Source organism: Carcharodon carcharias, chromosome 4, assembly GCF_017639515.1.
Source record: "Carcharodon carcharias isolate sCarCar2 chromosome 4, sCarCar2.pri, whole genome shotgun sequence".
NCBI classification, from domain to species: Eukaryota; Metazoa; Chordata; class Chondrichthyes; order Lamniformes; family Lamnidae; genus Carcharodon; species Carcharodon carcharias.
The window spans coordinates 72,637,522-72,663,423 of NC_054470.1; the positions used below are offsets into that span (position 1 = coordinate 72,637,522).

A 25,902-nucleotide genomic window follows, 5' to 3' on the forward strand; every position below is an offset into this window, starting at 1 on the left:
TTCTTGATGACATGAATAGAAGGACTCTCAATAAAAAATGTTGGAAAAAGAAGATCAGGCAGCATCCGTAGAGAGAGAAATAGAGTTAGCACTTCAGATCGATGACCTGTCGTTAGAACTGTGTCTGGCTCCCAGCAGTTATATTTTGAATTCGATAGAGGTTTTGCATGGGATAATTTTGACTTTGGGCAAACTCAAATTAGCTGCTGGTAATATGAAGTGAAAAAGGAAACATGAGGAAAGGAAAATCAGGAGAAGCAAATATTCAGGTCGCCAATCTCAGCTCTCCAATTTACGCTATCATGAAAAGTCAATGTTATCCCTTCATATCTAAAATGAATAAATAACAGTTAACTTATAAAGGGATTTTTCATTGTGAGGAAAGATATTGTGGATAACAACCATCCTTCGACACAATACTTAAATGTTTTCTATTGATTAGAATATAGAATCAACCTAGAATACAGTGAATGTTTAGTGTGCAGAATTTTATATTTTTATTTAATGCTTAATCTGTCAGCAACACTCAGAATGCTGTCAATGTGCATACTATCAAGGGTACAGTGCAGCAGTGTGTTAAATTAATGCCTTTTGCTGCTGTTTGAAAATCAACTCTATGTTTCATGGTGAATAAATCTGAGATGTAATCATGTGATGCAGAGGAATATATGTGTTTTAGCTTGGGTCCAAATTCAAATCAGACTGCCCGCACAAAATTCTTGTCTGTCTGCTAGGTGTAAGGACCATTTGTAAGTTAATTTTTGACATTTTTCAATTCGTAGAAACAGGAGGAGACCATTCCACCCCTGAAGCCTGTTTCGCCATTTAATTAGATCATGGCTCAGCTGTAGCCCAACTCTATTTACCCACCTTAACTCTATCTGACTTGATAACATTTCCTAACAATTTATCGAACCCAGCCATGAAAACTTCAATTGACCCAGCATTCATAGCCTTTAGTGGGAGAGAGTTTGACATTGCTACTAAGCTTTGGGTGGAAAAGTACTTCTTGATTTCACTCCTGAATGTCCTAGCTCTAATTTCAAGACTGTGTCTACTTTTTCTGGACTTCAAATTCAAAGTGGGCATAGACCTAAAGCGCAATTTGGCACTAATTAACAATATTGTCCACATGGACCTTAGGACAACCGGCCTGGGAAATGTAAAAATATCAGATTGATGTAGGAGGGAGTGAACATTGGATAATTGCAAAATCATGCCAGAATGGCAGAGTAGAGGGAGCTTTATTCTGTGCCTGGTTGTGTTGTGCCTGATCTTGGAGTGATGGTTGCTGATTGCTCCAAGGTTGCTGATTTCTCCAAGGTTGCTGACTGCTCAATATTGTGAACGCTGGAAATCTGAAATGAAAACAGAATATAATCAGGTCTGGCAGCATCTGTGGAAAGAGAAAGAGTTAATGTTTCAGATCAAAGACCTTTCATTGGAACAAATCTGACAGAAGGTGATACCTGAATGCTAACTCTGTTTCTCTCTCCACATCTGTTGTCAGACCTGTTGAGAATTTCCAGTATTTTCTGTTTTTATTTTAGATTTCCAGCACCCACATTATTTTACATCTCTCACATTGATGAGCATTGAATTAATTTTAAACACTTTGCGCTGTTTTAAGTAGTTCCCAATTTCTGCAATCCCACCCTAAATAGACAGTCTTGTTCAACAAGGCCCTAAAGGTCAACTGAATGATAATGGGTCTTGGAAGCTTCAGTTATGAGATTTGTTTGCATAAACATGGCTTGTATTCCCAGGAGAATCAAAGATTCAGGGAGTGATCGAATTGAGGTACTTAAGATGTTAAAAGGATTTTATATGGTAGGTATGAAGAAACTAGTTCCACTGGTGGGGCAATTAAGAACAAGGGGACATAATCTTAAAATTGGAGCTAGGCCATTTAGGAGTGAAATCAGCTCCTTTTCACAAAGTGTGGTTGAAATCAGGAGCTCTCCCCTAAAAGATGGTGGATACTGGGTCAATGGGAGCTTTTCAGACTGAGATGGATAGATTTTTGTTCACTTGTGGTACAAAGGACTATGGAGTAAAGGCAGGCCTTTGGGGTAGAGGTACAGGTCAGCTGTGATCTAATTGGTGGAGCAGGCTTGACAGATTGAACGGCTTTCTCAAATGGTCCAATGTTTTTAAATTAGAAAATTCTCCTTGGTGCTTTCTGAACTATTATGAGGTTAAGGTTAAGTGCTAGAATAGAATAAAGAAAGTTTAGCTCACAGCTTGGTGTCCATGCTTGGTTTAGTCTGATAGAGTTTTGATGTTAATACCTCTGGGAACAGTGCTTAATTCACTTGTACAGACATCCCTTTTCCATCAATGAACATAGAAATTTGGCTACTTTATTTTTAAAATGTAGCAGTAAAAGTTCTCAGTGAGGCTGACAGCAGGTGTTCCAACATGAAGACTGATTCTGGCTCTGTTGTATACATATTTTTTATAATTGATTTAAAATTTTACATGTCCAAAACAAATTAATACCCAATGTGCAATAAATATTTGTGATTCTGAACACTGAGTATACGAACTTTATACACAGGCACTAGCTTTCTTCTACAACCCTACATTTTACTCACACTTTACGGAAACTGTAAACTGTCAAAATTTAAAAACATACAATGTTAATTTGGTTTCGCTATTGTTGCACTTCTTCGTGAGGACTGGGACAGTAACAAAGACCAAGAGACAAAAATAAATCTTGCCCTCTCTCAGTGCCCAGCAATTTTCTTGCCCATCTACTTGCCCACTCATGCTCTGTATTTCACTTAGTGCCCCTCTTCACACATTTTAAATCCCCTTGAAATAGATTAACCTTGCTAGTACCTAGTGGAGTGATTGCATGCTGTGCACTGTTGGGAGTGCCATTTTCTGGGTGAGGTGCTGAACTAAGGCTACTTCAGTCTTCCTAGGTCAATGTAAAAGATCCCAAGGCAATATCCAAAGAAAATCAATAGAGTTCTTCTTGGCCAATATTTATCCTTGAATCAACATCACTAAAAAAGGACTTGCTGTGCACAAATTCCTTACATTACAATAGTGGCAAAACCTCAAAAGTACTTCACTGGTGCCCATTGTGGCATCCTGAGGTTGTTAAAGTCACTACATAACTGCAGTTTATTCCTTTCAACATAAAGATTATTCTCACCAGAGTAGAGAAGTTTCAGAGGATGTTTAAAAGAGGTTTTTACAATTGTGAAAAGTTGGGCTGGTCAGCATGGTTTAGACAGAAACTACAGCATTATTTAATGGAAAAAATATTTGAAACAGAGGAATGCACAGGTAGAGAATGAGGTAATTGGATTAATTTAAAATTATTCTTGGAAAAGCTGGTACAGACAAGATAATCCAAATGGCCTGTTTCTGTGCTATAAATTTCTACAGTTCCTGTAACATCACGTGAGAATCCTTCTCTGTAATGGGATGAGTCCTTCTCCGCCCTGCTCTCTTAATTGCTCCAGATGTGTCTTCCTTTCAGATGTGGTTGATTAATTCCCTTTCTAAAACACATAGTGGCTGAGACAGATAACCCAGCCACTGTGGAAACCACATTTGCTGTTACAAAATCCAGTCTATGTAGGAACGCATTTAAATGAGGGGACCTTGCAAGATGGAATGTGAAGTTTAACTATGGCTGAGATTTTCCATGCCTGCTGGCGTCGGGTGTGTTTGGGGGGCCGCGTTCTCTGCCATTGGACGTTGAGAACCTAATTTTAATACATTATTAGGCTTCGCTTGCCAGAATCGTCCCCCCCCCACTGGATCGTCTACCCACGTTGGCGGAAAAACACACTGGTGTAGAACACATCTTGACAAGCGAGACGTGCAAAAGTTGGGATTTACCCATTTGCTCACATCATGGACAACCGAGGAGCAGAAGGTGGTGGAGCCCGACAGCAACAGGATCCTGGAGGAATGTCCATGGCATGCTGGGTGGATTCTCATGGACATGGCTCTGCTGTGAAGCAGCTCACGGAAGTTGGAGAGTCACTGTTGATGCTCATAATGGATGATGGTCGAGGGGGTAGGAGAGGAAGGTCTAGGATTGGCTGGGAGAGGAAGAGGTGTCAGGGGGTGAGGTTGGGGAGGGAATGAAGGTGTAGGAGGGGTGGGGTTGAGAGGAGGCAGGGGGAACAGGAGGAGGAGGGGGTAACGCAGGAGAAGACTGGGGAGGTAGTTGTAAGGGGGGTGGAGGTTGTAAGGGAAGGAGTGCAGAGAGGGTATAGTGTCAGGGGAGAAGAGGGTCAGAGAGGGGGGTGTCCAGGGGGAGGAAGGGGTGTGGAGAGAGGAGGGAGTAAGAGTGGAAGAAGAAGTAAGGGTGGAGGAAGGAGTCAGGAAGGGGTAGGAGTATGGCTGGAGGAAGAGGTAATGTTGGAGGAAGGAGTCGGGGAAGGGACTAAGGGTGGCGGAAGAGGTAAGGATGGAGGAAGGAGTCAGAAAGGGGGACTAGGCAAGGGGGTTCGGGGCGGGGGGGGGTAGTCCTTGGGGGGATGGGAGGACTTGAGGGGAAGGGTTCTGGGTGGAAGGGTTCCAGAGGGGGGAAGGGTTTCAGAGGGAAGGGGTCCGGATGGAGTTTCAATGGGCATGAAGCAGTGCAAAGGGGGGGATGTGTAGGTGAACGTGCATGGGTGGGGTCAGATAGTTCCATGTCTGACTCTGGGGGAGTGAACTGAGTGTGGGCGTGTTATGAGCAAATGGTGAGAACGACTGAGGGCAGAGTGAGGCAGTAGGGTGGGAGGGTGAGGGTTCGACCATAGGGATAGAAGGGATGGCGAGGGTGTTTGGTGGGGACCTGGAGGCAGAAACGGACCCTGGGGGTTGGAAGGAGGAGGTTGGGCAGGTGAGAGTGGACGGGGGTGAGAATTTCAGGAAGGTAGGGAACATGGGGTCAACTGTGATGGGGGAAAGAAATGGGTAACTGGGGAAGAGGAAAAGACAGGAAATCGCACAATGCAGTGAAACCAGATGGCTAAATCGAAAGTGAAACGAGAGTCATGGTGGGCAAGATGAGGTGCTGCATTGGGAGTGTGATCGGTGGGTGGGTAGAGATGCAGCTCAGTTCAGATGGACAACTGAAGGTGAACCCCAGCAGGCAGCACTGAAAATGCTCAGGACAGTGAGGTGATTGTGATATGTGATGGGTCCACACGCGTGGGAGAGTGTTTGCGCGAGTCTCCGAAAGGCCCTGCCACACACACTTCTCCCTCCAGAATCACTCATGGGCCGGCTGCTCCCACTGCAGTGACAGAGGATGAGGTTGAGGGGGGAGTCGCAAACAAAGGGGACTCGGAGGAAGAGGACAGCCTCTGAGATTCCTGAGTGGATGACCCAGGGGTGTCCAGCTGCCGCCTCTCCTCCCTTTGCGTGCCTGGGGCCCTCAGCTTGACTCCTTGAGTGAAAGGAGCACCTGGAAGGATGTTGAGGTGTCCTGTTTCCCTCTCGCTTTGCCACTGCAGAATCTCACCCAAGAATCCCATGATGGAGTGCAGGTCTGCACACATCTCTGCGTTCTGCTGGACCAGGGTCTCCACGACGTCCGCCATCATCCCCATGGAGACCTCCATACATGCACATGCGGGCACCACTTCAGAGAACAGGCAGATGCACTCCTCCGACTCGCCTGCCGCTCTGTCGAGGCCTTTCAACAGTTCTGCATGATGTTCCCCCGCCTTCTGCTGACTCTCTACGATGAGTTGGAAGGCCAAATCCAGAGGTTCATCATCGAACTTGGGCATCACAGATGCCTCTTCCCCAGCAGTCCTCCGCGTGCCGGGGAACTCAGTTGAACCTCCCTCCTCCTGCTTCAGACACGTGTCCACCGGATTGTAAACCCGAACCTGCTCTAGATCTCGGTCCCAATGATGTATACATCTCTGCGCTGGTGCAAGGTGTGGGTAAATGCTGTGATGGTTCTTCTGGGCTATTTATTTTGAGCTCTTCACTGGTGGAGGAGTCCTCTTGGTTGAAGGTGAGGATGTGGATGGAGCTGAGGGACTGGCTGGCTGAAGGTGTCGGTCGCATGGCTGAGCTCCCTGTGAACCAAAGTAGAGATAATCAGTGCACGTTAGCAGAGTCACAAACGGGAGAGAGAGAGCACTCAGAGTAGTGTTGAGGGAGGGATGATGTGGTGTGGGATCCTCAGGTGGGTGTTCACCACCAACCTCACCATCACCGCAAGCATGATCCTCGTCCTCACTAGTCAGTACAATAGCACAGTCCTCAAAGTGAGTGAGGGACCTAATGTGGGCCACTCGACCCCCAGTCTGGGGCCTGCTGATGTGAACCAGCTTCTCTTGCATTGAAACAGATGGGGAGAATGTGAGCAGGACACATGGCACTGCGTGGAATGTTTGTGTGGTGAATGGCGACATGGGCAGGAATGAGGAAGTGAGCTCGAGAGGATATGATCCTGATGGAGATGTGAGGGTATGTGTGAGAGTTGTCCGTTGAGGTGTGAGATTCCTGTGGATGTGTGATGGGTTTGTGAGTGTGTGAGTTGAAAGTAATGAGAAGAGTGAGTTACCCTGGCAGAACAGATGAGACCATTCATCCTGTAATGGCACTGAGTGGCTGTCCTCTTTTGCAGGGCATTGGCACTAACCACCACTGCCACTGCCTGCCATATGCTGGATTGGTGATACTGCTGCGCAACCTGCAGCCAGAATGGAGGTAGAGGACAACACAGCAGGCTGTCACGGCATCAAAAAAGACGTACCAGTGACACGTCATTAAACCTGGGGACTGAAGTCTTTTTGCCTTTCGTGGACATTGTGCAATAGCCATGGGCTGGAAGCACTAAGATGTCTGCACACTGCTGGACTTTAAATATGGTGCCCAGCATGATGAAGCAGCGAGGTGATGGTGTGGTGGGCGAATGAGGGCCTGTCCACCATGGAAATGGAGTGTTTCCCAGGAATGCATAATAATGCGGCAGATTTGGGACATTATGGCGTGAAAACCTGCCATCGCGGCTGGCGGGTAAAATGTGATTTTACCTGCCTGCTACCGCACTTAGTGCAAATCTGGGATGATTCCGCCCTATGGGTGCTTATCAGCAGTTCAATATGTTGGGTTCTGAAAGTTTGTCCTAAGAAATGGACCAGAATTTGGACACAAAGAGTAGCTGGGTAACTAATGTTTCATACCTACAAAAATGTGGCTTCCAATCTGTACAAGCTGGTTAGGTGAGAGGTCAGCTAGAGGCATAATTAACAGAATCAGGGAACAATTGCAAAGAAAACTAAGCTACTGACTGGGCTTGTGCTTTGCAAAACTGTTAGCATGAGCAGGTAAACTGCACTAAAGAAACTGTCTAGAACTGACATTCAGTTAAGGGGAGAATGTGAATCCAGGGTTAAAAAAAAAGAATCAGAGTAACATCAGTTTGATCAAATTGAGGAGGGCCTGTTTCTGTGTCCACTTCCACAACAGCCACAATCAGATCTAGATTATGTTACGACCAGGGGAGAAGGAGTGCAAGAACTCTCCTTTATTTCCCCAATCCTTGGTTACACAATTTTTTGAAATTTATGAATGTATCAGTCCAGAGTACGTACTCAACCGTTTATGTGCCGATTGCAAAGAACTCAGTCTGACAGGCTTTCTGGAGTTTAAAAACCCAACCAGGTAAAGATATTGAAATAGTTAAAAAGAGAAACACACACCATCGCAACACACAGACACAGACACACATGCACACTCACCTATGCAAAATTATCAGTTACAAAGCAGAGGAGATTAACTTTAGGTCAAATTAAGATTCAATAATAAAAGACAAATATATAGTAAGTTCACTGATTACGAGTCCTTTGCTTTTGTTTGTGGCTGAGGCAGTACTTTCAACGGTAGTCCTTGGTTTTTTTTTCCTGGAAATGCTGCTTTGGAATTTGATGTCTTCCTTTAAAAACACTGTTTTGCAGCAAAGCTTCCAGTTGGTTACAGCAAGCATGGGGCATTTTTGGAGAGAGGAGGAGTGTAATTGGCTGTTGTCTCTTCAGTCCTTGGATCAATCTCTCATGATGTTTCAAGATGGTTTTCTGAGAGTGCAGTGTTGGTTCTTTGGAGAGCTGTGAAGGTTCCTCTCGCCCCTTTCTCTAAATTTTGCAGCTTGTGCTGCCTTTTTCTACAATTGGCAGTAAAGATGGTTTTCACACTGCACAGTCATTGCACCCTCTGGCAGTGGGATCCTCTCTCACCTGTTAGCTCTATAGATCAAAAGTGGCCTCCAACAGGTCAGTTGATTAATTCCTTGTATCCCAGTAGCCAGAGGTGATTGAATAATAATGGGTGGAATTTTTTGTGCCCACTGACGTCAGGCGTGTTCAACGGCGTGAGTGAACAGTATGGTGAGAAAGCCAAAAATCGGTTTCATGGCATCATGAAATCAGTTTGCAATCGTCCACTCTGCCCATCAACGCCTGGCTGCGTTTCCCACCGTCAAACATCAGGAACCTCATTGTAATACATCTGCATATTATTATAAGGCCTGCCCACCGAATCATCACCCCACACTGGATCATCCGCCCATGTCAGCCTGATTGCATGCCGACGTGTTTCACAACTGAACATAAGCGGCATGCACCTGGCGAGCTGCACTTTGCTAGGGACTTCACGGTTTGTTTGCCTACCTTGCTTCGGGCAGCATTTACAGTCATCAGCGCCAGGCTTTGTAGGCAGCATCACATCACTTTTAGGGGGAGTTCATGGGTAGGTCACTACCTGCCAGACCAGCTGTGAGGCCGGGTGGCTTCTCAGCGACTGCAGCTCTAGGGCTTGCTTGGGGAAGGGGGAGAAGTGGCCTCAGGCAAGGGAAGAAGCTGCAGGACGAGGGCTGTACTGGGGAAGCGAGGTATCCCAGGGTGTGTGTAGGAGCACAAGTTGATTTGTGCAAGTGGTCTCAAGAGGGTGAGGGCTGTGGAGGCAGTCTCCAGAGATCAGGCCAAGTGGAGATGTGAGGGTGTGTGTGAGAATGGGTGGTGATGTCCCTTGAGCTGGCAGTCAGTGGGATGCCAGTGAATGTGTGATGGGCTTGAGTGTATGAGTTTAGAGCGATGAGATGGTTGCCATAGCCTGGCGGCAAGGATGAGACCATTGAAAAACAACAGTACTGCAGTGAAAACCCACAAAATGAATGAGAGAAATACATCCAGGCCTCCAGTGAGCAAACGACAACTCAAACAAGTCAAGTGCTTTTTCTGCCACCACTATGGTTACATAAGGCAGCACTGCAGGTAAAGGCTAAAACAACACGATAAAGGCAGAAGGAAAAATCATGAAATATGCCTCATGGAAGAGCCAGAAGAAATAGAATCAAACATCCATTCATTATATAACCTCAAAGTGGGTAGAACCAAGCCAATTCAAGTTGCCATAATGATCAATGGACAACCCATTAAGATGGAAGTTGATATGGCAGCATCGATGTCCATCATTGGAGAGCATACATTTAGATATCTGATTAAGGAACCCATCCTTTGGAGTTAGAAGTTTTGGACACAAAGCTGTGGATATACATGGGCAAAGAAATAAATGTGAAAGGGGCATGTCAAGTCAAGGTGCAGTATGAGGAACAGTTTGCAAAATTACCCCTATTTGTGATGTCAGGCAGAGGACCAAGTCTCCTTAGAAAGAATTGGCTGGGAAAGATAAAACTTGAGGGCCCGCTAAATTCCTAATTCGAGACCAGAAGTGTTGCTGCAAGAAAAAATGAGTACGCAATGACTCAACGGGAGAAGCCCGTAGAAGTGTTACACTGGGACAGAGTTCAAGTGAAGTCAGCATCCTTCGAAAGGAAATGGAAAATATATTAAAGGACTTTCACGTGCTACAAAATTCAATCAGCTCCCAATTTGTGCCACCAAAATGATACGAAGAAGAAAAGGATGATTTAAGCCTGTCTCTGGCCGAGTTAAGGAACGAATCCGCTGCGAAGGGGCAATGATATGTGATTTTGCAGGAAATTATTAATGAGAATAGGAAATAATTGGAAGAGCTGAAGCAGCTGCTGCATAAAAGCCCTGAAGTTTTAAAGATGGATGACCCTGAATTCTCAGAAGAGCTGTTGGTAAACCCAAATACTGATTTCATTTATGTTCAGCTCATGCCAGAGTCTAGTCCAGCCAACAGCGAAATTAAAGAGAAGACAGAGATACGGGTCAGTGCTACCAAGAAAAGGACATGCAGGAAGAAAAAGAGAAATTATTGACAGTCCTCAGAAAGAAAAACAAACAATTTTTTTTTCCTTTTTCTTTTTCTCCTCACACATCATGTAGCTCATCATTGTTTTGCTTTGTGCTTGTTGCCCTTTATCTGTTTCAGCTTGGAGGGGAGAGGCAGCAGGAGTGAACATGACTGCACCCGGAAGAGGATGAAATCATCCACTGAGGGACATAGTGGGCAACTGCCCCTGAAAAAGAGGTCTCAGAAGCAGCAGCCAAGGTTGTTGGGCTACGACGTTCAACCCATCAAAGAAAGCCTCCTGAGAGGTTTGACCTGTAACTAGTTATTGTGTAAATAGTTAATCTATTTTAAGCTTGTTAGCTGTACTTTTAAGTAAAGGGAGAGGGATGTGGTAAAGTGAGGTACTCTGTCTCTTTAAGACAATGCAAGTGTACTGATCATGTGACAGCACTGACGAATCATTGTACAGTGCAGGCAACTGGGAATTGTAAGTCTAGTTCTGGAGGTTTCTGAGTGAGCACATATGATCTGGTGCTCTGCCCTATGTCTCAATAAATCATCACTGTTTATTCTCACATCAGTCATTATTGATTGCAAACAGCAATTGAGTAGAACATAGGAAGGCATGCAGTTAGAGTTCAGTTGGCCAACAAATTCACTTACCCAAGACATAAAAGATGGCAAAGTAGGGAGTTCAGTCAGGAATTGTGTGCAATGTCAGCAACTGCAAAAGTTGCCATCGACAGCTCCGCTACACCCTTGGGAGTGGCCAGGTAGTCTTTGGGTGCTGTTATACATTGACTATGTGGGATCTTTCTTGGGAACAATGTTTCTGCTCATTGTCGATGCCCATTCAAAATGATTGGACATTTATGAGGTGAAGTCACCAAAAACGATTGCTACAATTGTAAAAGTACGTCAAAGTTTTGCCATTCACGGACTAGCAGAAGTAATTGCTTCTGATAACCGCACAGCATTTATGAGTGCTGAGTTTCAATGGTTTATCAGCCTCAATGGTGTCACTCATGTAAAAACTTCACCGTACCACCCTTCTTCAAATGTACTGGCCAAAAGAGTGGTTCAAACGTTCAAGTCAGGCATGAAGAAGCTAACTGGAGATTCCTTAGCAACCAAGCTAGCACACTTTCTTTTCCATTATAGGACCACCCCTCACACAGCAACATGTGTCACACCTGTGGAGTTATTGTTGAAACGCCATCTCAGGACGAGATTGAGCTTAATAATGCCGAATTTAGAGGGGAAAGTGGAAAGGAGTCAGGGAAGCTGAAAAACTCAACACGACTGGCATTGTTATGAGAGGAAATTTACCGTGGGAGAGTCGGTAAACGTGAAGAACTTCGGAGAAGGACTAAAGTGGTTACCGGATGAAATAAGTATGGTGACTGGACCTCTATCTTACCAAGTGGTAGTGGAAGGTCGGATCATACGGAAACAACAGGATCACTTAAGGAAGAGAGAGACAAATCACCAAGAAATGGTTCCACCAGCGACCATGGCCGGGTTTGCGTTTCCTGTTGGGGATATGCAGTCCAGGACAGACATGTCTGATGTTCCTGTAAGAGTTGAGGATACAGAACTGCAAGTGCCCACCGAAGCACCTCATGTTCAGGTAACTCTGGAAAAGGAGGTTCCTGACAAAGCATCTGAAGTTGTGCAGCTGCGACGTTCCACACATACCAGGAAACCACCTGAAAGACTGAACTTGTAAATTCCTTACACAGTGTAAATATTATGTTGTCTTGAAAAATATGTACTTTTAAATGTAATATGTATGTCTGAGTTAAAGGGGCAGTGATGTAGTAATTATGGTGTTAGTTAGTGTGTAATGAACCTTTAAATAATAAAAACAAAAAAACTGTGGATGCTGGAAATCCAAAACAAAAACAGAATTACCTGGAAAAACTCAGCAGGTCTGGCAGCATCGGCGGAGAAGAAAAGAGTTGACGTTTCGAGTCCTCATGACCCTTCGACAGAACTTGAGTTCGAGTCCAGGAAAGAGCTGAAATATAAGCTGGTTTAAGGTGTGTGTGTGGGGGGCGGAGAGATAGAGAGACAGATGTGGAGGGGGGGGGTGTGGTTGTAGGGACAAACAAGCAGTGATAGAAGCAGATCATCAAAAGATGTCAACGACAATAGTACAATAGAACACATAGGTGTTAAAGTTAAAGTTGGTGATATTATCTAAACGAATGTGCTAATTAAGAATGGATGGTAGGGCACTCAAGGTATAGCTCTAGTGGGGTTTTTTTTTATAATGGAAATAGGTGGGAAAAGGAAAATCTTTATAATTTATTGGAAAAAAAAAAGGAAGGGGGAAACAGAAAGGGGGTGGGGATGGGGGAGGGAGCTCACGACCTAAAGTTGTTGAATTCAATATTCAGTCCGGAAGGCTGTAAAGTCCCTAGTCGGAAGATGAGATGTTGTTCCTCCAGTTTGCGTTGGGCTTCACTGGAACAATGCAGCAAGCCAAGGACAGACATGTGGGTAAGAGAGCAGGGTGGAGTGTTAAAATGGCAAGCGACAGGGAGGTTTGGGTCATTCTTGCGGACAGACCGCAGGTGTTCTGCAAAGCGGTTGCCCAGTTTACGTTTGGTCTCTCCAATGTAGAGGAGACCGCATTGGGAGCAACGAATGCAGTAGACTAAGTTGGGGGAAATGCAAGTGAAATGCTGCTTCACTTGAAAGGAGTGTTTGGGTCCTTGGACGGTGAGGAGAGAGGAAGTGAAGGGGCAGGTGTTGCATCTTTTGCGTGGGCATGGGGTTGTGCCATAGTAGGGGGTTGAGGAGTAGGGGGTGATGGAGGAGTGGACCAGGGTGTCCCGGAGGGAGCGATCCCTACGGAATGCCGATAAGGGGGGTGAAGGGAAGATGTGTTTGGTGGTGGCATCATGCTGGAGTTGGCGGAAATGGCGGAGGATGATCCTTTGAATGCGGAGGCTGGTGGGGTGATAAGTGAGGACAAGGGGGACCCTATCATGTTTCTGGGAGGGAGGAGAAGGCATGAGGGCGGATGCGCGGGAGATGGGCCGGACACGGTTGAGGGCCTTGTCAACGACCGTGGGTGGAAAACCTCGGTTAAGGAAGAAGGAGGACATGTCAGAGGAACTGTTTTTGAATGTAGCATCATCGGAACAGATGCGACGGAGGTGAAGGAACTGAGAGAATGGGATGGAGTCCTTACAGGAAGCGGGGTGTGAGGAGCTGTAGTCGAGATAGCTGTGGGAGTCGGTGGGTTTGTAATGGATATTGGTGGACAGTCTATCACCAGAGATTGAGAAAGAGAGGTCAAGGAAGGGAAGGGAAGTGTCAGAGATGGACCACGTGAAAATGATGGAGGGGTGGAGATTGGAAGCAAAATTAATAAATTTTTCCAAGTCCTGACCAGAGCATGAAGCGGCACCGAAGTAATCATCGATGTACCGGAGAAAGAGTTGTGGAAGGGGGCCGGAGTAGGACTGCAACAAGGAATGTTCCACATACCCCATAAAGAGACAGGCATAGCTGGGGCCCATAATAATGCTTGTTAAGGAAGACCACATGGTCTGTAGTAACCAATAGGAGAGTAGTGTGGGCTACTTCAAAAGTTAGTAGCGTAGAGATGGATTTGGAGTTGAAAGTACACATGTGGTTGCTTGTAAATGAACTTTTAAGTTTCCAAAGAAGCGTCTGCAGATCAACTCTATCAATAGTAACAACTCAGCCACCACTCACAGCACAGCGGGATGTAATTTGATTTTGAGCCCCGGTACGGTGTTTGAACTTGCTTCCTCACCTCACCAGTAGTGGAACTTATGTCTCCCTGTTGGATTTGTTGAGGTTTAAAACTTGAGCCTGTTCATTTGACTTACCAGCCAATAACTCTACATGGAGTTCGCTGGTACCTCTTGTGGTCTCCATTTTGGGGTAAGTTCACTTCCCTTTCTCTTTTGTCTTGGGAATGGGTTTTCTCCTAACCTGTCCCATATGTTCAAGAACAGTACTGCTCCCAAGTGGCTGTTCAGCTCCTGCTGCACTCCCCTGTGGCTTTCCAACTAAGTGGAGCATCTCCCTCAATGTCTCCTTGCCTGCTTGGGAACCCCCCTGATCCCCATTTAAATCTGAAAGAAATTGCTTGCCAACTCAACTTCTGGGTCACTTCCTTCATTTTTTTAAGCTCCACGGGTCCTTCCTAGACCTCTTTTAACTCTACTGGCCTGTTGTCGGGACTTATAACTTCCTTGGGTTCTATCTTAACCCTTCCTCACACTGTTGCCCCGATTTCAACCATTTTTAACTCAGCAGGTTCAGTTCTGTTTCTTTCTAGCACTATTGGCCAAGTCCTGACCTCTCATGACTCATGTCTCTTTTCCTTAGTCATTTCAACCCTCGAGGCTTCTATCGCCCCCTGCAGGGTTTCTGAATCTTTTTCAGCTTTCTGTGCCCCTGCAGAACTCTGTGGCTTCCTCCAGCATTTTCAGCCTCTCTGGACTGTCTTTGACTTTTCGGGGGTATTACCCTCCAGCCTGCCAGGTCATTTGCCATCAAAATGTCTACCCTTGCATGGGTGAGCTTGGGATTACACCCACTGTAACTAGTCCCAAAACAAGCTCACACTGTAAGTAAATTTTCACCAATGGCATCTCTCCCATGAATCCCTTGATTAATACATTGAAATATTCATTGCTTCCAGGTGGAAAATCCTCAATGTTCCACATTAGCAAAGTCTGTAAACAGCCAGAGTCTCAGATGATGCTGATCCACTTTTCCCGCTCCTCTAGCCAGATAAGGGTCATCTTTTCCTTAAATACAACTCCAAGTAATTACACTGACCAGTGGCCATGCCTGAACATAAGCTGACCACTCTAATGGTCACTGATATCAATTTGGCAATAGGATTCCCTGTGGTGTGAAAAGAAAGTAGCAGCTGATTTAAAAAGGAATCCAAAATCTTCTATTTGTATATAAACAGTAAACGGGTGGTAAAAGGAGAAGTGGGGCTAAATGGGAACCTAAAAGGACATTTAAGCATGGAGGCAGAGCAAGGCTGAGGCACTAAGTGAATATTTGCAATCTATCTTTACCAAGGAAGAAGATGCTGCCCAAGTCATAATGAAAGATGAGGTCATTACGGCATTTGATGGGCTAAAAATTGATAAAGAGGCGGTATATAGGCTGGCTGTATTGGAAGTGTTAGTTTTCAGATGAATTGTTAAACCGAGGCCCTCTCTGGCTACTTGGGTGGATGTAAAATATCCATGGCACTATTTTGATGAAGAGCAGGGCAGTTATTCCTGATGTCTTGGCCAATACCTAATCAACATCATAAAACATCATAAATCAACATCACAAAAGCAGCTTATCTGGTCACTATCAGATTGCTGCTTGTGGGAGTTTGCTGTGCACATATTGGCTGCCATGTTTCCCATATTACAACAATGACTACACTTCAAAAGTATTTCATTGGCTGTAAGCACATTGAGGTGTCTGGTGATTGTGAAAAGTGCTATGTAAATGCAAATCTTTCTTTCTTTAATTTGGTTCTTGATGAGGTAACAGAGAGGGTTGATGAGAGTAATGCAGTTATTGTGATATACATGGACTTCCAAAAGGCATTTGCTGAAGTGCCACATAACAGGCTTGTGAGAAAGGTTAGAGCTGATGGAATAAAAGACAGTAGCAGCATGGATATAAAACTGGCTGAGTGACAGGAAACAGAGAGTGATGGCAAAAGATGATTTTTTGAACTGGAAAAAGGTTAATAGTGGGATTGCCCAGGGGTTGGTGTTAGGAGCCCCTTCTTTTCTTGGTATAGATTAATGACCTATACTTGGGTGCACAGGGCACAATTTCAAAATGTGCAGATGACACAAAACTTGGAAGTGTTGTGAACTGTGAGGAGGGTAATGACAAATTTCAAGAGAATATAGGCAAGACTAATGGAATGGGTGGACAAATTGCTGATGAAATTTAGTGTAGAGAAGTGTGAAGAAATACATTTTGGTAGGAAGAATGAGGAAAGACAATATAAAATAAAGGGTACAATTCTAAAGGGGTGCAGGAGCATAGGGACCTGGGCTATATGTGTACAAATCATTGAAGCTGGAAGGACATGTTGAGAAGATGTTTAATAAACTTACAGGATCCTGGGCTTTATAAATAGGGTTATAAAGTGCAAAAGCAAAACCTGTATAAAATACTGGTTCGGCCTCAACTGGAATATTGCACCTTTAAGAATGCAATTATTCAACCTCATAAGCATGTGACATTATAAAGCATACTGAATTTCAACAAGACAAACCACTAGGCCACAAAATAGTCATTGATGATAAAAATCAATGTGTTATCATGGCTTATTCAACTCAAAAATCCCCCTAGTTACAAGGCTTCAATGTACCAGCATACCGCCTAACAACACAATCACAGTATTTATGTTGGTACCCGTTCCACAGGGATTCAAAATATTGCCAGTATTGACATGCAAACATTAAGGGCAGGAAAATACCAACTGTTCAATCGAGCTTGTCCCACACAATCACAGCGTAATTTTCTCATGCTATAAACCAGCGTTCTAACTTCCTAAAACAGATAACGAAAACAATGTAAAACTTTAAGCCAATAGGTAAGGTTCAGTCCCCTAAGTTCTCACAGATGATGGTTACTATCTATAAGTGATCATGTTGGCCACACAAAGGAATTTACCAACTCTCTTTGAAATTCTTGCAACATATTCACAAGCTGCACATGGTGGTGACATGTTCCAGAAGTTGATTACTCTCTACCAAAGGAAGAACCTCCAGAAATTTAACCTAGTTGTCATACTGATGTAACTTCGTGCCTCTTGATCCTCTCTAATCTATATAGTTTGAATAGCCTATACACGTGGATCAAATTTAATCCTTTCATTATTGTAAATACTTAATCAAATCTCCTCAAAGTATTTGATTTTCTAAAGTATGAAACCCTACTTTTTGAAGCCTATTGTGGTAAACGAGAGCCTTTAAACTTGGCATCAATCTACAGGTCGTTCCCTGAACATTTTCCAGTATCTCTACATATCATATTGTGTAAGTGGATCAAAATTAGACACAGTATTCTTGATAAGCACTAAAGAAGGACTTGTACAGAGACTGCATAATATTTCTCCGAAATTGTCCAATCATATCGCTTACATTGTCCACACTTATCCCAGGCAGCTACCTATATCAAGCTAATGGTTCTGATCTTTTGCTATCACCATTGGTATAAATTTTAAATACACCACTTAAACCATATTAAGCACAGCTACTATTTAGTGCAGTTCCGTCTTTATTAAAGTTTTAAAAGACAATTTTTTTGGTGACATTCAATCAGCAACTCCCTTTGCAACATTAACAGAGACATACATAGAATCAAGACACTGAAGCAGAGATATCTGACATCTTCAGTGCCTCCTGTAGTACTTAACAGTGCGAACAGCTGATGGAGACTTTGGGCAGCTTCAATCAGCTGTTCACACTGTTAAGCACTAAAGAACAAAACAGTGAACAGCTGATGAACAGTCCAGATCTGATGAGACTCCATCTTATATCTCTCCTATTACAGTGGGCAAAAAACAATCCTGGAATTTCTATGTTTTGAGCCCTTCTTAACCTATTTTGGAGTTCTGTCTGAAGTAATGGGGCAGGATTTTCAGTTCCATAGACTAAGTGCGGTGGCGGGTGGAAAACTGGGCAGCAGGGCGGGTTCTTGCACTAGGTTTTTCAGTTTTCAGCTGATTATTTATGCATCAGGGAGAAGCCCATCAAACCTTGTGGGGTTCTTCCGCCCCACCATTACCTCATTGGGGTTGAAGGTTCTGGTGTCAAGTTTAAATGGCATCCACACAGGCATTCACTCTCTGCAGGTCAGGTGTGTTTTGTTCTGGTTCTCAATGGCACCAAAAAAAGCCAAACCCTATGCTCCACGGTTCAGTGAGGCCTCCCCAGGAATTCTCCTCCATGCCATTCAAGGAAGAAGAGAGGTTCTCTTTCCGAGGGATGGGAGTAAGGGGTCTGCCCACCTGACCTGGGAGGCGGTCGTCAGGGAGGATAGTGCCCATGGACCACAAAAAATGACTGCCCTCAGTGCAGAAAAGGGATGAATGGTCTGATCTGCTCTGTCAGGGTAAGGGAACCTTCTCCTCACTCCAAACTCATACTCTCATAGGGGCAACAGGCAGTCTTAGGGTTAGAGTCCACAGGGGATGTCACACACTGCCAGCAGATGGGACAATCAGCACCGCATGTCTGCCAGTCACTTTAAGATCCCCATCTTATATTAGATCCTCCACAAAAAGGCATCTTCTTCAGTTATTGGGGAGGGCTCAGCACATACATGCTTCTGAATTGCTCTTTTATCCATGGTGCTCATAGTCAATCCATTTGTCTTTAGGCAGGCCAAGATTTCCCACAACATAAGGGAGAGATCGATGACTGGAGGAGGGATGCCAGAGTTGAGGGCACTCTTCCCCTTTGAGGAGCTGGCACGAGAGGATAGGGATCATTCCTGCACGGGAGGTGAGATCGGCCTCCCCCAGCAAACCAGTGAGAGTCCATTCAGTACACATTGGCTACACATGGGCAATGACTGTGAGTGAACTATAATGTAGGTGCCTGTATAGTCAATCACTAATTATCTCTTTTCACTATTCCAGCCACCAGCAAAAAAAAGGCGGTGGGAGAGCTCCAGCAAGTGCCTCAGCCCCAACCGCCAGAGCATCTCAGATGAGAATTCTGAGTAAACATCTGAGAAAGACCCATCACTTGTACCTTCCACTAGCGCAGATACACACACCTTGGGAGCGCCCTAGCTCTAGAGTAGGTTCAGGTTCACAATCTGGTGATCACCTCACAGACACGTTTCCACAGCAGGCGGAGGGAGTGACAGACAAGGACTCTGAAACTCAGAGGATTTCTGGAGACCTGCAGGTGTCTGCTGAGCCTGACTCCAATGATGAGCCCCTGCAATCAGCCCTGACAGAAATGTTGGAGATGCAAAGACAGGTAGGGGAGCATCAGGCAGGGTTGTCAGAGGCTATCAACAGACTGGAACAAAGGATGGAGGAGTCTGTCCACATTCTGTCAGATGTCTTGGCTCTGGCATGTGAGCACATCAAAGTCTCCATGGGAAAGGTGGCTGCCGCTTTGGAGATCCAGGTCCAGAATGGACAGTTTCTTGCTGGATTTGATCCCAGACTTGCAGTCCATTGCTCCAGCCATGAGTCATTCCAGTAGCTGCTAGGCAAGAGAGAGATAGGGCATCTTGATCTCCCTTCAGGTGTCCATTCTCCTCAAGGAGTCAGGGAGGGGCCCTCAGACACCAAAAGGGAGGAAGAGTGCCAGCTAGACACCTCACAGTCATCACTGATTCTGGAGCCTCCACGGGTGCCCTGTCACTCCAAGTCCCCCCTGCCTGTGAGTCCATCAACTCCAGCACACCAGGCCAAGGAGGGTGTACCTGCCCCAGAGCAGGAGACCCTTAGCATGCCAGGGCCTTCCAGGCCTTGGCTACCAGAGGACACAGGCCAAAACCATCTCAGACAACAAGGCACAGCAGTCAGCAGGCTGCCTCCACCTTAGCTGTGGATTTTGGGGCTGCACCTAGACATAATGGTAGAGTTGGGAAAGTTAAGAAGTTGTGAATGCCCAATGGTGGTTCAGGTATTTAATTGCTGAATATACTTTTCACTTTTGTTAATATATTTTGCTTTTACCCCTCTCCAAGTCTCATAGACTGAATGGCTCATTGATGTGATGCAATGTCTCACGTTCATTCAAGGGTACCAAATGTCAACCTCCCTGCAATTATCTCCCATCTTGCCCCTCAGTTCCTTGAAGTCTCACTCAGTGTCATCTCAGTGAATCGCCTTTGGTTCCACATCAGTGACATGAACAATGGAAGTTCCTATATGCAGATGAAGGCTGGACAATGCACATGTAACCCTTGCAGCTGAGGATCACATTCTGTAATCTCATAAAATTATCCATGGAAGGTTAGTGATTATCTTGATGCTGCCGCACTGAAATTTGTTCTTTGTGTAGGTTATAAGTATTTATCGAGACCCTCATTGGAGCCTTTTCACCCAAATGTGAGATGGACAATTTTGAGGGCTGTAATGGTATGAAAGTGATGCTCCGGCACATCTCCTGATTGTTCATCAGTATCTATGGAGGGAGTAAATTATCATTGACTGCTGTGCCAAAGCGGACTGAGCAACATCTCTCCCAGATGCCAAGGCAAAGCAGGCCATAAACTTGGCAGTTTTCCAATGACTGCAGGTTCATGCGTGATTGACAATAATCACACCATGGTCCGGCTGAACCACCCTGTGAGTATAATGCTAACATAACTCTCAGGTTTGCCCCCATGCTGTCATGTTACAGATCACTGCGTCCTGATGTCCAGTGGCATCTTGGGGCTCAGTATCAAGATGTACCTCTGCATTAATCATGCATGAGAGGTTGGGTTTGGAGAGATGGTGCTGTCTGGGTGTAATTCTATCTTCAGACAGTCAAGTGATAACCAGTAAAGGATGTTTTTCCTCTTAGAGGCACATTGCTAAGAATTGAGGCTTGTAGTGCGCATGTAGCCTCTGTGCAGCAGCCGTAGTCCTTGATTGTTTGATCCTCTTTCCCTTTTTACATGCCTCTGTCAGGGACAAGTGCCCAATCAGGCCAACACAAATGTAGCCCCAAACCTTGATGAACTGCCGCATGAATGCACACCACATGTGAAAGTGCTATACTCCTTCAATGGGCATTTGACCCACAACAACTGTACTCAGATGAGCCTTGGTCTCCATGTCTTGAGCACATAATTATTAGGGCGCCCCTTCAATCAGCCCAAAATTGTAGTCAAGAATGCCTCCTATATGCCTTGAGAGCTCTCCCCTAACATAATTTTCACACTTTTTTTTCCAGCTGCACCATTACTTTCTAAAGGTGAAGATGGTGCTGTTAATTTTCGTGAATGCCACCTATACATTCCAACCTCCCCTGTCATCCACCAATTTCCTCCCATCCTCCTCCACAGCCACCACCTCCTAATTCCTATCCCTCCTGATACTATTCAGCCTCCCCCTTACCCTTGTCTGTTCCTGCTTGACCCTTGACCCCATTGATATGCACATGGTATCCCTGTCCTTCCCCCTGTTCTCTTTAATATTGATGTCCCTATGCTATTTGTTGATCTCACCCTCCCCCCTTTCTCAAGGCCACCTGGACTCTTACTTTGAGGGACCCACCCCATGAGACCATACAATACCTCCACATGGCTCTGAATTTTCCAACCTACCAAGTACAGATGCCTCCCCTGAATGTAACTGTGCCCTCTGCTTCACAATACCATAACTCCAACCCCCCGAACCAAATGTTTTAGTTCGCTGACCATGCCCTACACACCATCCTGCTCACAACCATCACTGCTCTGAAAGGCTTGCCCCACCCAAGACTGGGACTCGAGACATGCAGTAGCCTCTAACATGGCTGGCATAGCCCCAGAACAACCTATTATAACTGCGTCCAACAGTGTGGCCTCAGTCCTAGGACAATCTGTGACTTCTCCTTGGACATACTTATATCTCTTGCCCTCGACAGCCCTTCACCACTCCACTCTGTTGCTTAACCACCACCCCCAAGTCATGGTTCCATCTTACCCCCTTCCCTCCTGTGTTCCACTCGGTATCCCCACAGTGATGCCTCTGCCTTCCCCCTTTCCTCCCATGTTCCACGAGCCCACCCCCCGCTCATGTCTCCGTCTTCCCCCTCCCCCCTGGTATTGCTGTCCATGCACCAGCCTTGGTGCAGCTTCAGGCAAGCACTGAAATCTCGTAGCAGAAACAGACAGACAAGCCGACCATTCTAATTATCCACTGGTGGGGCAATTAAATTCAGAGGGAGAACATGATTCTGGCCAATGTATTTTTATTGACCATTCATTAGATGCAAATGAATCCAAGTGTGGTTCCCAACATCAATCAATGGGAAAGTCGACCTGCCTTAAACCCACCGGAAAGAGAACAAAATTCCAAAGTAATTTCCCGCCGGTGAGAAACTGACTTTTGCTGTCACTCCAGATTTTGTGCCCCTGCCCGCCACAATTCCTACTGCTGGCAGGAGCGGAAAATTCTGGCTGATTATCTTCAATTATGGAGGGATTACAATTGTCTTTTCTAGTGAATACTTGGAAGAAGCGATCATTAAATATATTAACTATTTCACATTCATGCTCAATTGTGGTCCATTGTTTTTCATCAGTCCACCTTTGTCTAATAGTGGAACTCCTGAGAAAAGAGTAGTAAGAGGAATGGGTCTACCAATAACTATTCTCCATCTATAAGAAAACTTAAAGGTAAAATAGGACAATGTTACTTGTGCCAAGGAGCTTGGCTGTGATGATTTCCTTTGCTGATCTCAATGTGCTCAGAGATAAAAATAGAGTTTTTCAGAGTCAGGTGATTGGCTCCTGGAACTTATGTCATGTTGTTTTTAAATTGAAGCTTGTAACTTGCTTGTTAGGTCGATTATGTTCTTGGCAGATTTTAATCTGATTCATCCTGAAGCTTTCTAATGGGGTAGATTCTTTGCTCACTATGAGCAGTGAAACGAGAGGTCGAATGGTCTAAGTGTAGTAATGAGAAATCACAATGCAATAAATAAACAAAAATAAGCACAGATTTTATGCTTTTCACCTAAAATGTCAGCAGTAACTTAAAACACAGTGGATAGAAAAAACTTATTTGAGAAGTACTCATTAGCCTCCCTTTTACCCATCAGTCAGAAACCATTTTGCAGAACAAGTTTAACTTGTTCTTTATCGTTGGACGAGTTGCTCACTCTTAAATTCTCCCCGGCTGCCTAAGAGGAAACACTATTTAACTGACTTCATGCTTTCCACACCATTTCTATCCACAGCTCAATGTGGTCAAAGGTAAGACTATCTTATTATGTTAAGACTATCTTATTATGTTTTCTAATGATTTCTCACCATCTTTTCAAATACCTTTATTGCATTAGCACTACTGATGCTTATAAAGAAAATATACTTAATTTAAAATGCTGAAGGGTTTGAGAAAGAGTGGATAGAAATAAATTATTTCTACTGATTGAAGGGTCTAGAACAAGGGCATAGACGTAAGGTTCAACATTAGCAATTTAAGATAGAGAGTAGAAGAAAGATTTTTTTATACAGGGGGTTGAGGTTGTAGAATGTGCAGGTACATTATTAATTTCTGAACAATTAAAACTGTTTGCTTAAATAATATTGCTATGTGTTCATCATGGCTTACTGTCCTTATTATTACTCAGTCACATGAATTTTCTTTGGGGGAGGAATTTCAATTCGCCTCAAGTTTCTGCTCAACACAAAAACAGAATTACCTGGAAAAACTCAGCAGGTCTGGCAGCATCGGTGGAGAAGAAAAGAGTTGACGTTTCGAGTCCTCATGACCCTTCCACAGAACTGAGCGAATAAATAAGGAGAGGGGTGAAATATAAGCTGGTTTAAGGTGGGGGGGTGAGAAGTTGTGGGGGGCAGGGGGGGGTGGTGGTTGGTGTGGTTGTAGGGACAACAAGCAAGCAGTGATAGGAGCAGATAATCAAAAGATGTCTCAGACAAAAGAACAAAAGAACACAGAGGTGTTGAAAGTAGTGATATTATCTAAATGAATGTGCTAATTAAGAATGGATGGTAGGGCACTCAAGGTACAGCTCTAGTGGGGGTGGGGTGGAAAGACTAGCAGGGCATAAAAGATTTAAAAACAATGGAAATAGGTGGGAAAAGAAAAATCTATATAAATTATTGGAAAAAACAAAAGGAAGGGGGAAGAAACAGAAAGGGGGTGGGGATGGAGGAGGGAGTTCAAGATCTTCGCATTCAAAGGATCATCCTCCACCATTTCCGCCAACTCCAGCATGATGCCACTACCAAACACATCTTCCCTTCACCCCCCCGGCGGCATTCCATAGGGATCATTCCCTCCTGGACACCCTGGTCCACTCCTCCATCACCCCCTACTCCTCAACCCCCACCTATGGCACCTCCCCATGCCCACGCAAAAGATGTAACACCTGCCCCTTCACTTCCTCTCTCCTCACCATCCAAGGGCCCAAACACTCCTTTCAAGTGAAGCAGCATTTCACTTGCATTTCCCCCAACTTAGTCTACTGCATTCGTTGCTCCCAATGCGGTCTCCTCTACATTGGAGAGACCAAACGTAAACTGGGCGACTGCTTTGCAGAACATCTGCGGTCTGTCCACAAGAATGACCCAAACCTCCCTGTCGCTTGCCATTTTAACACTCCACCTTGCTCTCTTGCCCACATGTCTGTCCTTGGCTTGCTGCATTGTTCCAGTGAAGCCCAACGCAAACTGGAGGAACAGCACCTCATCTTCCGACTAGGCACTTTACAGCCTTGTGGACTGAATATTGAATTCAACAATTTTAGATCTTGAACGCCCTCCTCCATCCCCACCCCCTTTCTGTTTCTTCCCCCTTCCTTTTGTTTTTTCCAATAATTTATATAGATTTTTCTTTTCCCACTTATTTCCACTGTTTTTAAATCTTTTATGCCCCGCTAGTATTTCCACCTCACCCCCACTAGAGCTGTACCTTGAGTGCCCTACCATCCATTCTTAATTAGCACATTCGTTTAGATAATATCACTACCTTCAACACCTCTGTGTTCTTTTGTTCTTTTGTCTGAGACATCTTTTAATTATCTGCTCCTAACACTGCTTGCTTGTTGTCCCTACAACCACACCAACCACCAGCCCCCACCCCGCCCCCCACAACTTCTCACCACCCTCCCCCCCACCTTAAACCAGCTTATATTTCACCCCTCTCCTTATTTATTCGCTCAGTTCTGTGGAAGGGTCATGAGGACTCGAAACGTCAACTCTTTTCTTCTCCACCGATGCTGCCAGACCTGCTGAGTTTTTCCAGGTAATTCTGTTTTTGTTTTGGATTTCCAGCATCCGCAGTTTTTTGTTTTTATCTCATGTTTCTGCTGTTGATTTTCCTAATTCGGTTTGATACACATCATATGCTCTATCTTATCTTTAGCCATCACTTGGATTTCAACCATTCCAGTGTCTTTGGGATCATTTTAAACTGAATCAGTATTGGCATTGGGACAACAGATTAAAGGTTTAAATGGGTGTTTGAAAGATTGATGTGGATGATGGAAATTTCAATTCATGGTACACTAGCTTCTGCACTGAGGAAGAGGGAGCTTTTCCATGGGATGTGTTCCACTTAAACCGAGCTGGGACCAGTGTCTTGGTCGATCAAATATCTAAGATGGTAGATAGGGCTTTAAGCTAAGAAAGTGAAGGGAGGCTCAGGTAAAGGTAAATCATTAAGCCTCAGGAGAAACGTCAAAGCTGTGCAGCAGTGTTGTGATTTGGGTAAAGCCAAACAGAGTGTGTCAGGAAGGAACTGAGAGATTAGCAATGATAATATGATATTATGAACTAAAATATCTAGGAAAAATAATATAAGGTTAAAATTAAAGATGTTACATATGAATGCGAGAGGCATTTGTGACCAGATAGATGAATTAATGTGGCAGATTGAGGAGATAAATTGGTTTGATATAGTAGCTATTACTGAGAGTTGCAAGATGATCAAAGTTGGGAACTAAATGTTGTGGGATGCCTGACTTTTAGTAAAAATAAACAAAATGAACA

The 25,902-nt window shown here is 44.6% G+C and overlaps 1 protein-coding gene across 1 annotated transcript in view; it reads left to right on the forward strand.

The window, feature by feature from the left end:
* LOC121276759 (transmembrane protease serine 9-like) overlaps window positions 1-25,902 on the forward strand; it is a 151,782-nt gene that overhangs the window by 41,074 nt on the left and 84,806 nt on the right. Inside the window, exons 7-10 of the mRNA XM_041185305.1 lie at window positions 10,336-10,502; window positions 14,070-14,121; window positions 18,869-19,031; window positions 19,143-19,370. Coding sequence (XP_041041239.1) covers window positions 10,336-10,502; window positions 14,070-14,121; window positions 18,869-19,031; window positions 19,143-19,370 — 610 coding nt within the window. The remainder of the gene's footprint in view (window positions 1-10,335; window positions 10,503-14,069; window positions 14,122-18,868; window positions 19,032-19,142; window positions 19,371-25,902) is intronic.